The sequence below is a fragment of the Mustela erminea genome, chromosome 2 (assembly GCF_009829155.1).
Source record: "Mustela erminea isolate mMusErm1 chromosome 2, mMusErm1.Pri, whole genome shotgun sequence".
NCBI classification, from domain to species: Eukaryota; Metazoa; Chordata; class Mammalia; order Carnivora; family Mustelidae; genus Mustela; species Mustela erminea.
In genome coordinates this window covers 53,188,512-53,201,463 of record NC_045615.1, presented here as the reverse complement: position 1 = coordinate 53,201,463, position 12,952 = coordinate 53,188,512, and the positions used below count along the sequence as shown (strand labels likewise).

The window sequence follows — 12,952 nt, the reverse complement described above, 5'->3', positions numbered from 1 at the left end:
CAGTGGAATGTGTACTTCTAGAAGGCGTACATATGTGTATATTTGTGTTTGAACTATGTACAAATGAAAACTTGCTAGACATCAATGAACATCAGTGAGTAGAAAGTAGCAAGCCAGTGTCAAAATCTCATTTAATCTGTAAACACATAATTTGGAAATAATTTGTCTAGAAGGTAACATGGAAGGTTAATAGATGAAAACAGTATTTTTTCCCCTAAAAGTTCAAGTGGTTAAAAAGTAGTAACAGTTATTACCAAACATATATACAGAGACAGACACAAACATCATTTTCAAGCAGGGCCTCATTTAATCTTTTAATACCCTGTAAAGACTGCCTATTACCATTATTTTAAACAGATGAAAATTTTGCCTGAGGCTATTTGCCTGAGGTTGAATAGCTACAAAGTGTTTTCTGGAAGGCTAAGATTTAAATAAGGAAGTCTATTTCATTTGGAAATTTAGTCTCATGCGCCCTACATAAACATATAGCTCATATTAAGATGGAAAGCTAGTGGCGAGGATGCAGAGAAAGGGGAACCCTCCTACACTGTTGGTGGGAATGCAAGCTGGTGCACCCACTCTGGAAAACAGCACGAGGTTCCTCAAAAATTTGAAAATAGAGCTACCCTATGACCCAGCAATTGCACTACTGGGTATTTACCCTGAAGATACAAACATAGTGATCTAAAGGGGCACATGCACCTGAATGTTTATAGCAGCAATGTCTACAATAGCCAAACTATGGAAAGAACCTAGATGTCCATCAACAGATGAATGGATAAAGAAGATGTGGTATATATATTTACAACGGAATACTATGCAGCCATCCAAAAAATGAAATCTTGCCATTTGGGACGACATGAATGGAACCAGAGGGTACTATGCTTAGGGAAATAAGTCAATCGGAGAAAGACAACTATCATATGATCTCCCTGATATGAGGAAGTTGAGAAGTAACGTGGGGGGCTTGGGGGATGGGAAAGGAATAAATGAAACAAGATGGGATTGGGAGGGAGACAAACCATAAGAGACTCTTAATCTCACAAAACAAACTAAGAGTTGCTGGGGGGAAGGGGGTAGTAGGGAGACAGTGGTTGGGTTATGGATATTGGGGAGGGTATGTGCTATGGTGAGTGCTGTGAAGTGTGTAAACCCCGGCGATTCACAGACCTGTACCCCTGGGGCTAATAATACATTATATGCTAATTTAAAAAAAAAAAAAAGAAGTGAGGGGGGAAAAAAAACAACATGAAAGGAGGAAAAAAAAAAAGATGGAAAGCTAGGATAGGCCATGTGTCCTCATTCTTCAGCTTTGATCTTGCCCCCTTAATTTCCTATTACACACATCCTATCTGCACAGAGGGACAGAGTCTGGACATAACTATGGTATAAGAAAACAGTTAACGGGCCAAATTTTAAAATCAATATACCTTAATTAGAACAGAGGTGAAAGAGCTGGGGTATAAAGATTTCCATCTTAAATCAGAATCTATGCTTCAACTGATGAGGTAAGCAATCTACACATTTCTCATGAAAAAAAAAAAAAAAAAAATTAGAGGCACCTGGGTGGCTCAGTGGGTTAAAGCCTCTGCCTTCAGCTCAGGTTAGGTCATGATCTCAGAGTCCTGGGACAGAGCCCCGCATTGGGCTCTCTGCTCAGCAGGGAGCCCGCTTCTCCCTCTCTCTGCCTGCCTCTCTGCCTACTTATAATCTCTGTCAAATAAATAAATAAATAAAATATTTTTTTAAAAAAATCAGCAGTGGGCGCCTGGGTGGCTCAGTTAAGCCGCTGCCTTCAGCTCGGGTCATGGTCTCGGGGTCCTGGGATCGAGTCCTGCATCAGGCTCTCTGCTCGGCAGGGAGCCTGCTTCCTCCTCTCTCTCTCTCTCTCTCTCTCTCTGCCTGCCTCTCTGCCTACTTGTGATCTCTGTCCAATAAATAAATAAAATCTTTAAAAAAAATAAAAATAAAAAAAACAAAAAATCAGCAGTATTGAAGTCTTTGTAGTTCATTTTTAAAAATGTCTTTGCCTTCTTGGCCAATATAATTTCTACTACCACTATGAAAGTAATAGTAAATAAAATATATTCTCATAGATATTTTAATTTCCAGATGCAAGTAAATCTCCTACAATAATGGTGAAAGGAAATGCTAATACTGGAATACTATTACAGACCAGACACAATGCTATGGGCTTGACATGCATTATTTCTTCATTTAGTCTACATTATCAAGCAAGTAGGACTATCATCCCCATTTTACAGTTGAGACTGTGGAACTTAGAGAAGGTAAGTAATTTGTCCAATGTCACATAACTATCCAAATCCATGTCTGCAGTGGCAGAGACAGTATCCAAGAGGGCCAGTATGCTATCCCGACATCAATCTTTCACAAGCAGCCAAGTAATATTGAAAAGCTAGTATAACTGTTAATATATTCTTCAGTATGCACACAACTTTAAAAAGTGATGAAGGAATTTTGAGAAGCATGTACTATACAGAATTTTTCGATTAAATAAAACTGTTTCATTCATAATCACAAAACAGCTCTGGTGGCTGTTCTTGATCTGGACATTAAATAGCTTTGCTATATTGTAATTTAAAAAAAAAAACACAAGTATTTATGTGTGTATATGCTTGTTTACATCTATATACGTGTATATATATTTGTGTGTGTATGTGCTCTCTACTGGATTTACCTAAGCTACAAGTAACTTTTTGTAATTTAGTATCCCAACATGGTGCTGTCCATCAACAGATCCTTTCTTCAGAATGCAAAAGATCAATGAAAACGCAATTTTGACGAAGATGTTTGAAATCCGATTCACTTGTAACAAATTTTTAAAACAGGGCAGTTGTATTCTTTCTCTAGCAGGGTCTAATATTTAGATGTTGTACAGACGTATCTACCATTTATTCAATTCACTTTGACATTCTATAGTTCTCTAATTTTTTTCATGACTACATATGAACCCCAACCACCAGTTTACAGGTAAGAATGTTCAGGGTGACCCAAATGGCAAGAAGGCCCAGGCCTTCTGAATTAGTTAAGTGCTCTATTCTCATTAACAGACTATAAATACCTTTAAACTGAAGGTTTTCTTACCACTTACTAAGGAAAAAAATGATTTTTTTTATTTTAAGTTTTCTGAGATCATGAAAGAAAATGAGGCAGCACGTTATTTTGAAGATACTTGTTTTGTTAGGAGAAAAAAAAAATCCTTTCAGACAGTTATAATTTCTTTTCAGAGTGAAAATTAAAGTGGGTTTAAATCTCCTGCCATAGAAACTAGCTAAAGTGGGTTTAAATCTCCTGCCATAGGGGGCGCCTGGGTGGCTCAGTGGGTTAAGCCGCTGCCTTCGGCTCAGGTCATGATCTCAGGGTCCTGGAATCGAGCCCCGCATGGGGCTCTCTGCTCAGCGGGGAGCCTGCTTCCTCCTCTCTCTCTCTCTGCCTGCCTCTCTGCCTACTTGTGATCTCTCTCTCTGTCAAATAAATAAATAAATAATCTTTAAAAAAAAAAATAAATAAATCTCCTGCCATAGAAACTAGCATCAAAATTATTTTGAAAGGTGAGAAAGCCTGAAATAGAAACAACACGAGTCCATACAATACGCTCACTTTGAGTTTAAAATGCAGAAATAGTCTAGGGAGACTTGTTTCAAGTAGTTATATGAAACAAGTTTAGTGATACCAGCTGACCAAAAGTTGTACGTCCCGTAAGTCTAACACAGTTGCTGAAAATACTATCACATTATTAGTTTGTACTAATAATACTATAACATTAGTTTATACTAACAGTAGTATCCAAACTACTGAAGTATTTTCATCATAGTATTTTCAGTTAGTCAAATCGCACTTGCAGTATTGATGTGCAATCACATCACTGTCAAACAGCTTCATAGCAACTGTTTACAACAGGACGGAAAACCATCCCGTCAAGTTGAGGACAGACAAAATCAGAAAAACCTCAAGTAGATTTAGCCCAGAAAAGACAGGACACATATAATTAAATATACTTTATAATGAACATCTGAGAAATCTTTTCAGTTAAGACAATTTAAACCCAATAAATTTTAGATAAAAAGCTAAAGTTTGAGAGAGATGGCTACATTAATGGTAGGAAAAGCGAGAAATACTGATTTTTTTTCTTTTCCCTTTTCCCTCGCTATACTATATTTTAACTTTAGGCATCTTTAGTTTTGACATTTTAAAATAAAAATGATGAATGTAATGGTTTTGAGACTGATAAGAGACATTTTATTTTCCTCTGCAAAAACTTTATTAAGGATGTTGGTATGTCTGTATGTCCTTAACCACTAACAGGCATTTTTTTTCTGTTATAATTCATATAAATTTGTAGTAAGAAAATGACCAGTTAACATAGTTTTGCTAGAAAGAACTGGTTCTGTTAAGAAAAGCAGGATAGCTTAGTCATCAGGATAGTTCAAAATTTTCTTCCGTGCTAATAAATGCTTTCCCAAGGCAAGGCAACTACTTTGCTTATCTCTTAAGTTAAGCAGCGACGATGCTTGGCCAGTATACCAAGTATAACAGCTTGTTACTCTTACCTTGGCTAAAAATAAAAACCAAGACAACAAATTTCACCCCCTAAAAGTGCATTTAAATAAACTCTAAGTAAGTTAAATTTACTCTAAGTAAATTACACAGGTAATTAGAAGTTATATTTTGGGCTAGAGCACTTTGAAAAAAAGAGCTATTTTTCTCATTATATATTTCATCAAAAAATTCCTCAGCCTAATGGAAAGGATAATTTATTACCTGATCATACTATTTACAAGTAACAGGCCTTTGTGGATGTGGGTTTAAGAGAGAAATTTTTTAAGTGATGCAATAAAGCACTTGATTTTTTTAAATCCAAATTATTATAAAGTAGACTCAACTGGGTAAGTCTTGTAGAGTGAAGAACTCCCCATATCCAATGCTGTAGAACAAGAAGGAGCAGCTCCAACTACACTTTTAGGAGATGAATTTGCTGACATGGCCATAGTTCTTTCTATGCAACAGAGAAAAGAGCTTCTTTGTGGGAACTGCATGACGTTTCCCTACACCATCCCATAGCACCCTAGAAGGGCACAGAAAAGATTGTAGCTTACTATTAAAGGCCAGTAACCATACCTTGACTTTTAATTAACCAATGATCAGCAAATATGCTTTGATCATTAACTAGAAAAATGCTAAAAGAAGTAAATAAAATCACCAGCTAAGATAATTAATTTTAATGAGGCCCTAGTGCTAATCTTATTAAATACCTATTAGAAATATTCTGAACAGATGTAGCTCATTTTTAACGTTGCATAACACTATACAGCATGGATATACCATAATCCATTCTAACTATACTGATTTTAAGAAATTGGATTGTTTCCAAGTTTTTGTAACTTTAAATATCACCACAATAAACAATTTTATACATTTCTTAAGAAAAGGTATTCTAAATAGTTATGAGTCCCCAAACCACTTAAAAATAAACTTTTAAAGGAAGTTCAAAATCTCCCCATCCCAATATCCCAACACCATGCAAAATGGGGGTGTTCACAATTATAAAATGCCATTTTCATATGTACTGGCTGTTGTATGAGTTTATTATTAAAAATAATTTAGCGTCTATTTTTTGTAAGGATTCTGACAAGGCATTTTACTGACAGTAGCAGTTTGGGAAATACACTTTTAAAAATTTTTCCCTATGTAAACTATTTAATAAGTGTCCTTTTCATTTTTGATGTGTTTCTACTCCAAAAATAGATTTAAGAATATGGGCTCTTTAAAGCATTTAAAAAATTAAATTACAGATACAGGATATTTCATTCATTTCATCTTACTTATGACTAAAAAGAAATCGAGCTAAGACAAATTTTTTTCATTGATGCAATTTAAGCTGCTGACTTTCTGAAGCACTGTACAGTGTAAAGGGGTAGCTAAAACCAGCTTTTCCATTTTTGTGATTATATATGAGATTATCTGTCATCGGACAAGGAAAACATAGTTATATAAGATCACAACATTTGCTCCCTCTAATTTATAATGATAAAAGGGGAGTAAAATACCCTTGGCAGGGTAGGGGGTATTGGTAAAAAAAAAAAAAAAAAAAAAAAAAAGATCCTGTATCACTTCTGTGTCATTACAGGAAACCCTGGGGTTCCCTTCTAACGTAAGCTCTCATTAAGACTTCCACATTTAAGTTCCCTAGGCACAGTACAGAAATAAGTTCACAATTTTTATATGGCTAAGATAAAGTAAGAAATAGATAAGTACAATAAATATTACCTCTGGTTCAGAATGGAGGGTTGCTCTATGTTCCATCCACCTCCATTTCCAGTAAGCATGGTAACTTGTTTTGTCAATTTATTTGAAATGTCTTCACATTTGTTCATAAGTCTTATAACTACATCCCTTTCTTGGATCAGTGTTTTACAATGCCATATCAAATCTTCTGATAAGCCATTAGTTTTGGACATCTTTGTGAACTATGACATAAGAGGAAAAATAATAGGTCAGATCTAGTAAATAAAAATCTAGTATCAATTTTTTTGAGGGGAAAAAATTTAATTATACTTTTTACTAATGACCTTAAATCAAGTGCTAAGAACACCTGTTTCTTCATGTCTATACCTGAATTTCCATGTTTCTCTTGATAAATCCAATTCCCCATATTGAAATAAAACATATCTTTCTCACCAAAATGCACAATCTCAATCTCAAGCTAGTTACTTTGCCCCTAGTAGCTGTTCTCTTATCGGAGATACTCTCAAATGACCATTAATGTCTTCTATGAAGTTTTATTTTCCAAAATCTGATTCACCTTTATCACCAAAGGAATGGTACCAAATATACTAATTGTATACCTGAAATCTTGCTCCATTTTCATTACTTCCCATGACTATGACATATTACTATATGATTAATTTTTTGAAACATAAAGGACCACCCCTTGAGTTTTCAAACCCTCAATTATTATTTGCCACTTAAATTTTGCTCTTAAACTAAGACCATTATTTGGAAAGATACTGCATGAATCAAAAGTTAACTATGACCAATTAAATAACTTGATAAAAGTTTTATAAAAAGCCAATTTCAATACACTTGTATAAATGGTTTTTTTGTGAAAGCTCAGAGAATATTTTTCAAAAACATATCTGTATTTAAGACACTGAGAAGCAAATGGATGACTCAGTTGGTTGAGTGTCCGACTCTTGGTTTCGGCTTGGGTCATGATCTTGGGGTCGTGGGATCGAGCCCCAGTCAGTTCCATGCTCAGCATAGAGGTTGCTTGAGATTCTCTCTCTCCTTCTACCTCTGTTCCTTCCCCCCACTCTTGTGCACTCTCTAAAATAAATAACCTTTAAAAAAAAGACGCTGAAGGGGCGCCTGGGTGATTCAGTCATTAAGCATCTGCCTTTGGCTCGGGTCATGATCCCAGGGTCCTGGGATTGAGCCCCACATCGGGCTTCCTGCTCGGCAGGGAGCCTGCTTCTCTCTCTCTCCCACTGCTTGTGTTCCCTCTCTCACTGTATCTCTCTGTCAAATAAATAAATAAAATAAAATTTAAAAAAAGACATGAATACTTACTCATATAAAAGCTATAAAAAATTAGAATTTTTACATACAGATAGCTGGAAAAAAAAATCCTGAAGAACCTTATTAAAAAATACTTTTCATGAAGAGGCCGTATCTGTCTGAAAGCCCATTAACTGTGTGAAAACTTTAAACCTTGCTGGGCAGAAAGCGAGATCCCATAATCCAAAAATGAACAAAAGAAACTAGAGTAAAATCACCTGTTAAGATAAAACTACACGATTCCAATTCATTATCTTATTTAGCATATTCTTTCAAGTTACAACAGGAATCACATTAAAAACTCTAAATAATCTTTGTGATCACAGTCTATCTAAATTCACAGAGTTCAAACAATACAAATTCAACACTTACGGGATATATAAAGATAATTTCATCAAAAATGCATTTATAATAATATACTTTTTTCATACTTGATCTAGAAAAAGTCAGAAAACAATAAAATTTCCAATCTATTACAAAGCCATGTTATTATTAAATTGCAGGATTAAAAAATGAATTAGCACTTTACAAAATGACACTGTGAAATATTGAGTTATTTGCACATGACTTTACATCTTCACAAGGGCAACACTAACGATCACAGTGTGACCTCCCACTTTGTGCTTTCTAGGGAAAAGATGTATACACCAGGATATGTAAGAATCAGTGCCTTGAAGATTTTCAGGTTATATTAGAACTTTTAAAAAAAGACTTATTTTGAGAGACAGAACATGAGAAAGGAGGATGAGCAGAGGGATAGGGAGAAGTAGACTCCCCACTGAATAGGGAGTCCAATGCCGGGCTGATGCTGGGACTTGATCCCAGGAACCTGGGATCATAACCCGAGCCTAAGGCAGATATATGTATTTAAATTTTCATGGATAAGATGAACTCTGAGATTTGCTTCAAATAATATGAGAAGGAAGAAAGTAGATGAGGATAAAGATAAAACAAGATCAGACATCAGCCAGGAAGTGAAGCTGCTGAAGACATGGGGTTTCACTATACTATTCTAATTTTGTTTGAAATTCTTGTAGGGGAAATAAAGGAGAATACAAAAGGTAACTCTTATTTCAGGATACTGCATTAGTTTTAGCTAAGATTTTTTTTTTAAAGATTTTTATTTATTTATTTGACAGACAGAGATCACAAGTAGGCAGAGAGGCAGGCAGAGACAGAGAGAGAGGGAGGAGAGGAAGCAGGCTCCCTGCTGAGCAGAAAGCCGGATGCGGGGCTCCATCCCAGGACCCTGAGATCATGACCTGAGCTGAAGGCAGAAGCTTTAACCCACTGAGCCACCCAGGCGCCCCTTAGCTAAGATTTTTAAACAAACCTGACATTTTGGTTATTTCCTAAGTCAGAATTTATCTCCCTGCGGCTTCCTATTGTCCCCATCCTTCCTCCCATAAAAGCCAAATGACATTAGAGATGATCCAATTTATTGTTGCTAGTTTAGAATTTGTATCTGTCTAGTAGTAATACAGTGTCCATGAATGTAAAACACAGATTTTCAAGGATAAAGTTTCACTGCAAGACAAAATTGTTAGGATTAGGTTCAGTTAAGAGTAACAGTAAACACAAATAAGGGGTTTAAATAAAACGTAAGATTTTTTCTCTCCCATGTAAGCGAAGAGTTGCAGAAGCACCTAAGATTTGATATGATGGTTCCCAAGTCAAGGAGTTTTCTACCTTGTTGCTTCGTATCCTCCATATATCCTCCTGTTACCATAATGACCTCTCAATCAACAGGAAAAAGTGAGCCTATTAAGGACAGTTTCCGAAAGTCCTAATATACTTCTGCTTACATCCCACTGGACAGAACTTTGCCAAATTACCTAACAAGGAAGGTTGAAAAATGTTGTCTTAATGTACTGTGGGTAATGTAACAAGCCATAAATCTATTTAAAAGTCCAGAAGGAGTTTTAAGATAGAGGAAAAACTTATCCAAGAAGTTCCACTCAATATGGCTATAACTGAAAGGGGGATAAGCAGAAAACAACAGTTTCTTAGCATTTCACAAGAAACATATACAGCACTTCCAATACAAAATATTGTGGACATCTATAGCAAAGAACTGGGCAACTAAATAGATGTTTACTTTATTTAACACTTAGAAGTCCCAACAGTCAGTATCGTAACTACGCCCTACTTATAGATGAAGAAATGGAGAATAAGAACTTGCTGAAAGTCAGATAAACTGCTGGAAATGTCAGAACTGGGATTCAAAGCCAGATCATCTGGTTCCACTGTATAATTCACCCACCTCCGCCTCTTAGTATGTACTCATATGACCAAGGGAATAAATAGGCATGCATGAAATTCAGAAAGAAGAGATCCTACACAAGAGAGACAACAAGGATTCCTGAGAATGTCGGGGAAGTGAGAGCCCAAGGTCACAGATGAATAGCAGGCCATAATCCAACCAGTATAAACCAGAGCAGGTCATTAAGATTTACTCAAAGAGACTTTCTTAGGATGGAATACCTGAAGTTTTTAAAACTGAGAGGAAATCTAGACAACTAAGGAAAACTTTAAATTTGAACTAATAAATATATAGAAAACTAAGCAAACAGAAAAACCAAGGCAACTAATACCTAGAGAAAACAAAATGCTAAGCAATATTACACTATCTATATAGCTAAGCTAGCAAAGGCATTTATATAGTGACAATAATGCAGATAACTAAAAAATGATCTTCAAAATTATCCTATTAACTTCAATCAGTAAGACTGAGGAATAGGATATGGATATGGGATATAAGACTGACGATGGGAGTTAATCTCACCATAGTGTTATAATGTCATGTCAACAAGTAAGACCTAAAGCAAAAATAAAGAATAGCTTTATGTTTATATTACTTAGAGATATGCAAGTGGTAAGAATCAGACCAAAAAAATGAGAGCAGTTATTGGCAGTGTGGGAAACAGGCTGGAGAAGGGGTTGAATATGGATTTTTGGAGAGAACAAGCATGTAGAATTTTTAACTTGTTAATCTAAATATATGAATAAAAATAAAAACTCAGATAAATCTCAATATGTAATTCTACAGTATCTTCATTAATGGTGTGTGTGTTTCTGTGTATGTAAAAGAGAGAGAGACAGGCCAGCACTTAAAGAAATATGTAGAGAACACTCTATTGTTGTTACTGTTTTCTGAAGACAAAACGGATGGAGGAATCCTATAAATTACTTAGCCTCACCAAAAAAGGATTTAAGAAATGCAGGATATGCTAATAACTCTAAAGTTACTGATGAGCTAGAAAATATGGTCCTACTTATATAATAAGAAATGTACAAATGGATGCTCGATACAGCCTTAGGTGGTGGGTATCTGGAAGAATTTTCGTTTTCTTGTTATTGCAGGTACTGTTTTATTTTAGACAAAGAAAATTCATTCCTCAAAAAAGTGATAAAGCTATTTTTTTTCGGGTGGAAGGAAAAAAAGCAATTTTTACTTGTTGGATAACTGCATGGGGGAAAAAAAGACTAAGTATGGTCCTGATTATGATCACTCTGATTAAAAACTGAAGTATCACTGTTTTAAAGAGTCACAAATTGAAGTACCTCTCTCCCACCACAGTGTGTCACTCTTACAAGTATTTTTTATTTTGACAGAAGCAGGGGGATTGTTTAAAACCAGATTTAACCCCACCTAACAAAGTAACATTTTTGAGGACCTAGTCCTAAGAAGACATAAATACCTGGCAGCAGCTGACGAAGTGCTCAGAATACATTTATAACTTTCTTATAAATGTTTATCAAATTTATACGAATTAAAATAAAATGCTGAATTTACTGAAAATCATCCTATCAGGAAGGAAGTTAACAGGCATCACAATGCTTTAAGTGACAAGCTTAAATTAAGCAGACATTTTACAATAACAATTGGGAAAACCAAGCAAAAAAAAAAAAAAAAAAACAACCCTGTGGTCTGAGTTACTAGTAGAGGGGAACAGCACGATGAGGGGCAGAGAGTGCTTTGGCATAAACAAAAACCTGGACTGCATAGTTATCAAGGAAAACTACACCTACACTGACCTGAATGTTAAAAAAGTAGATGCATATATGACAAGTTTTTAAGTTGAGTTATATCCATGAACAAGTAACTCTTGCTCTGGTCAGCAGACATTACATCCTGATTAAAGTATAAAGATGCAACATCATAAGATTATCACAGATGTAACAGCATCCCCACCCTAATTTGCACAAGGCTAGACAAATACTCAGTAAGTGGTTGGTGAACTGATGCCATCAAATGCGTGAAATTTGGCAATTAAAATCTTAATTTTACCACATTAATAATACATGTTAAACTGACATTATTGGCTTGCTGTATTTCCAAAGTCTACGGGATTTGAAGTTGTGGTTTCTTACAGAAGATACAGACGTCACTACTATTAAGCAGAAAAATAAGATGTAAAAATTATGGAAAAAATTTCACGAACAGTATTTAAGTTTTGATTCAAAGAAAACAATAGGTGTAAAGCTGCAAACATAAACACTCTCATACACAATGCACTTATGTTAAACAAATTTTACTCATGTAAAATAAAGGTGACTAGAATATCAGTATCTTACAGCATTTAATGTTTAAAAAGTGTAATTCTCTGACAATGAAGGCATAATTGAGGTACTTTTCAAATTGTTTTAAAAGGTACTGCAAACATAATTTTCACAGCTGTTTTTATAAGACAATGAAATAATGACTACATTTAACCTACCAATTTTACAGACCAGTTTTAACAAAAATTATAACTAAAATGTATGGGGACTTGATTTGTTGGCTCAGTATGCATTTTTAAATGAATTATAAATGACTTTTAAACTTCTGACAAATTCCCCAATCCTTAAGACAAATATGCTTCAACAATTTAACACTTTACTAGACTGTTACATGCTGTTCTTAATGTATAATGCCATGTAATTTTCATTAAAGGATCACTGAATATTATAATTAAAATTTCAACTAATTTTCAAAGGAATTTCTAAAAACAGCAGCTATGAAAACAAAACTAAATGTTTTTTTCTTTTGTTTCTTTCTGAAGTTGTTTATAGGTACATTATTAAACCTTCTGAATAACAGGAAAAGAGTATGTCATATACAGCCATTTACTAGAATGTACATAATATTAACTTTACCTTTGATGATTTGAAGATGAAATTGCTCTCTAAATCAGCCACACTGAAAATTCTAAAGTGATTGAAAGTAGAAGCTTAAAGTTCTACACAAATTAGAATTCAAAGCTTATATACACAGACGTGCCAATGTTAACTTCATTTTCAAAAACTGTTCATTTACCTCCATTTAACCAAAAACCCTGTTTTTGCTTAAGTAGCAAGTTTACTTTTTAACTTTTACATAAAATAACCAACA

The 12,952-nt window shown here is 34.8% G+C and overlaps 1 protein-coding gene across 8 annotated transcripts in view; it reads right to left on the bottom strand.

Annotated features, from left to right (window-relative positions):
* The window catches only part of SMARCAD1 (SWI/SNF-related, matrix-associated actin-dependent regulator of chromatin, subfamily a, containing DEAD/H box 1), a 76,940-nt gene that overhangs the window by 20,033 nt on the left and 43,955 nt on the right, over positions 1-12,952 (bottom strand). For 7 of the 8 annotated variants that reach the window (XM_032332906.1, XM_032332907.1, XM_032332909.1 and 4 more), the window contains one exon: positions 6,289-6,488. In XM_032332906.1, the coding sequence (XP_032188797.1) occupies positions 6,289-6,488 (200 nt within the window). Of the gene's footprint in view, positions 1-6,288; positions 6,489-12,717; positions 12,742-12,952 lie in introns of those variants that run through there. The other variant, XM_032332911.1, reaches the window with a different exon arrangement.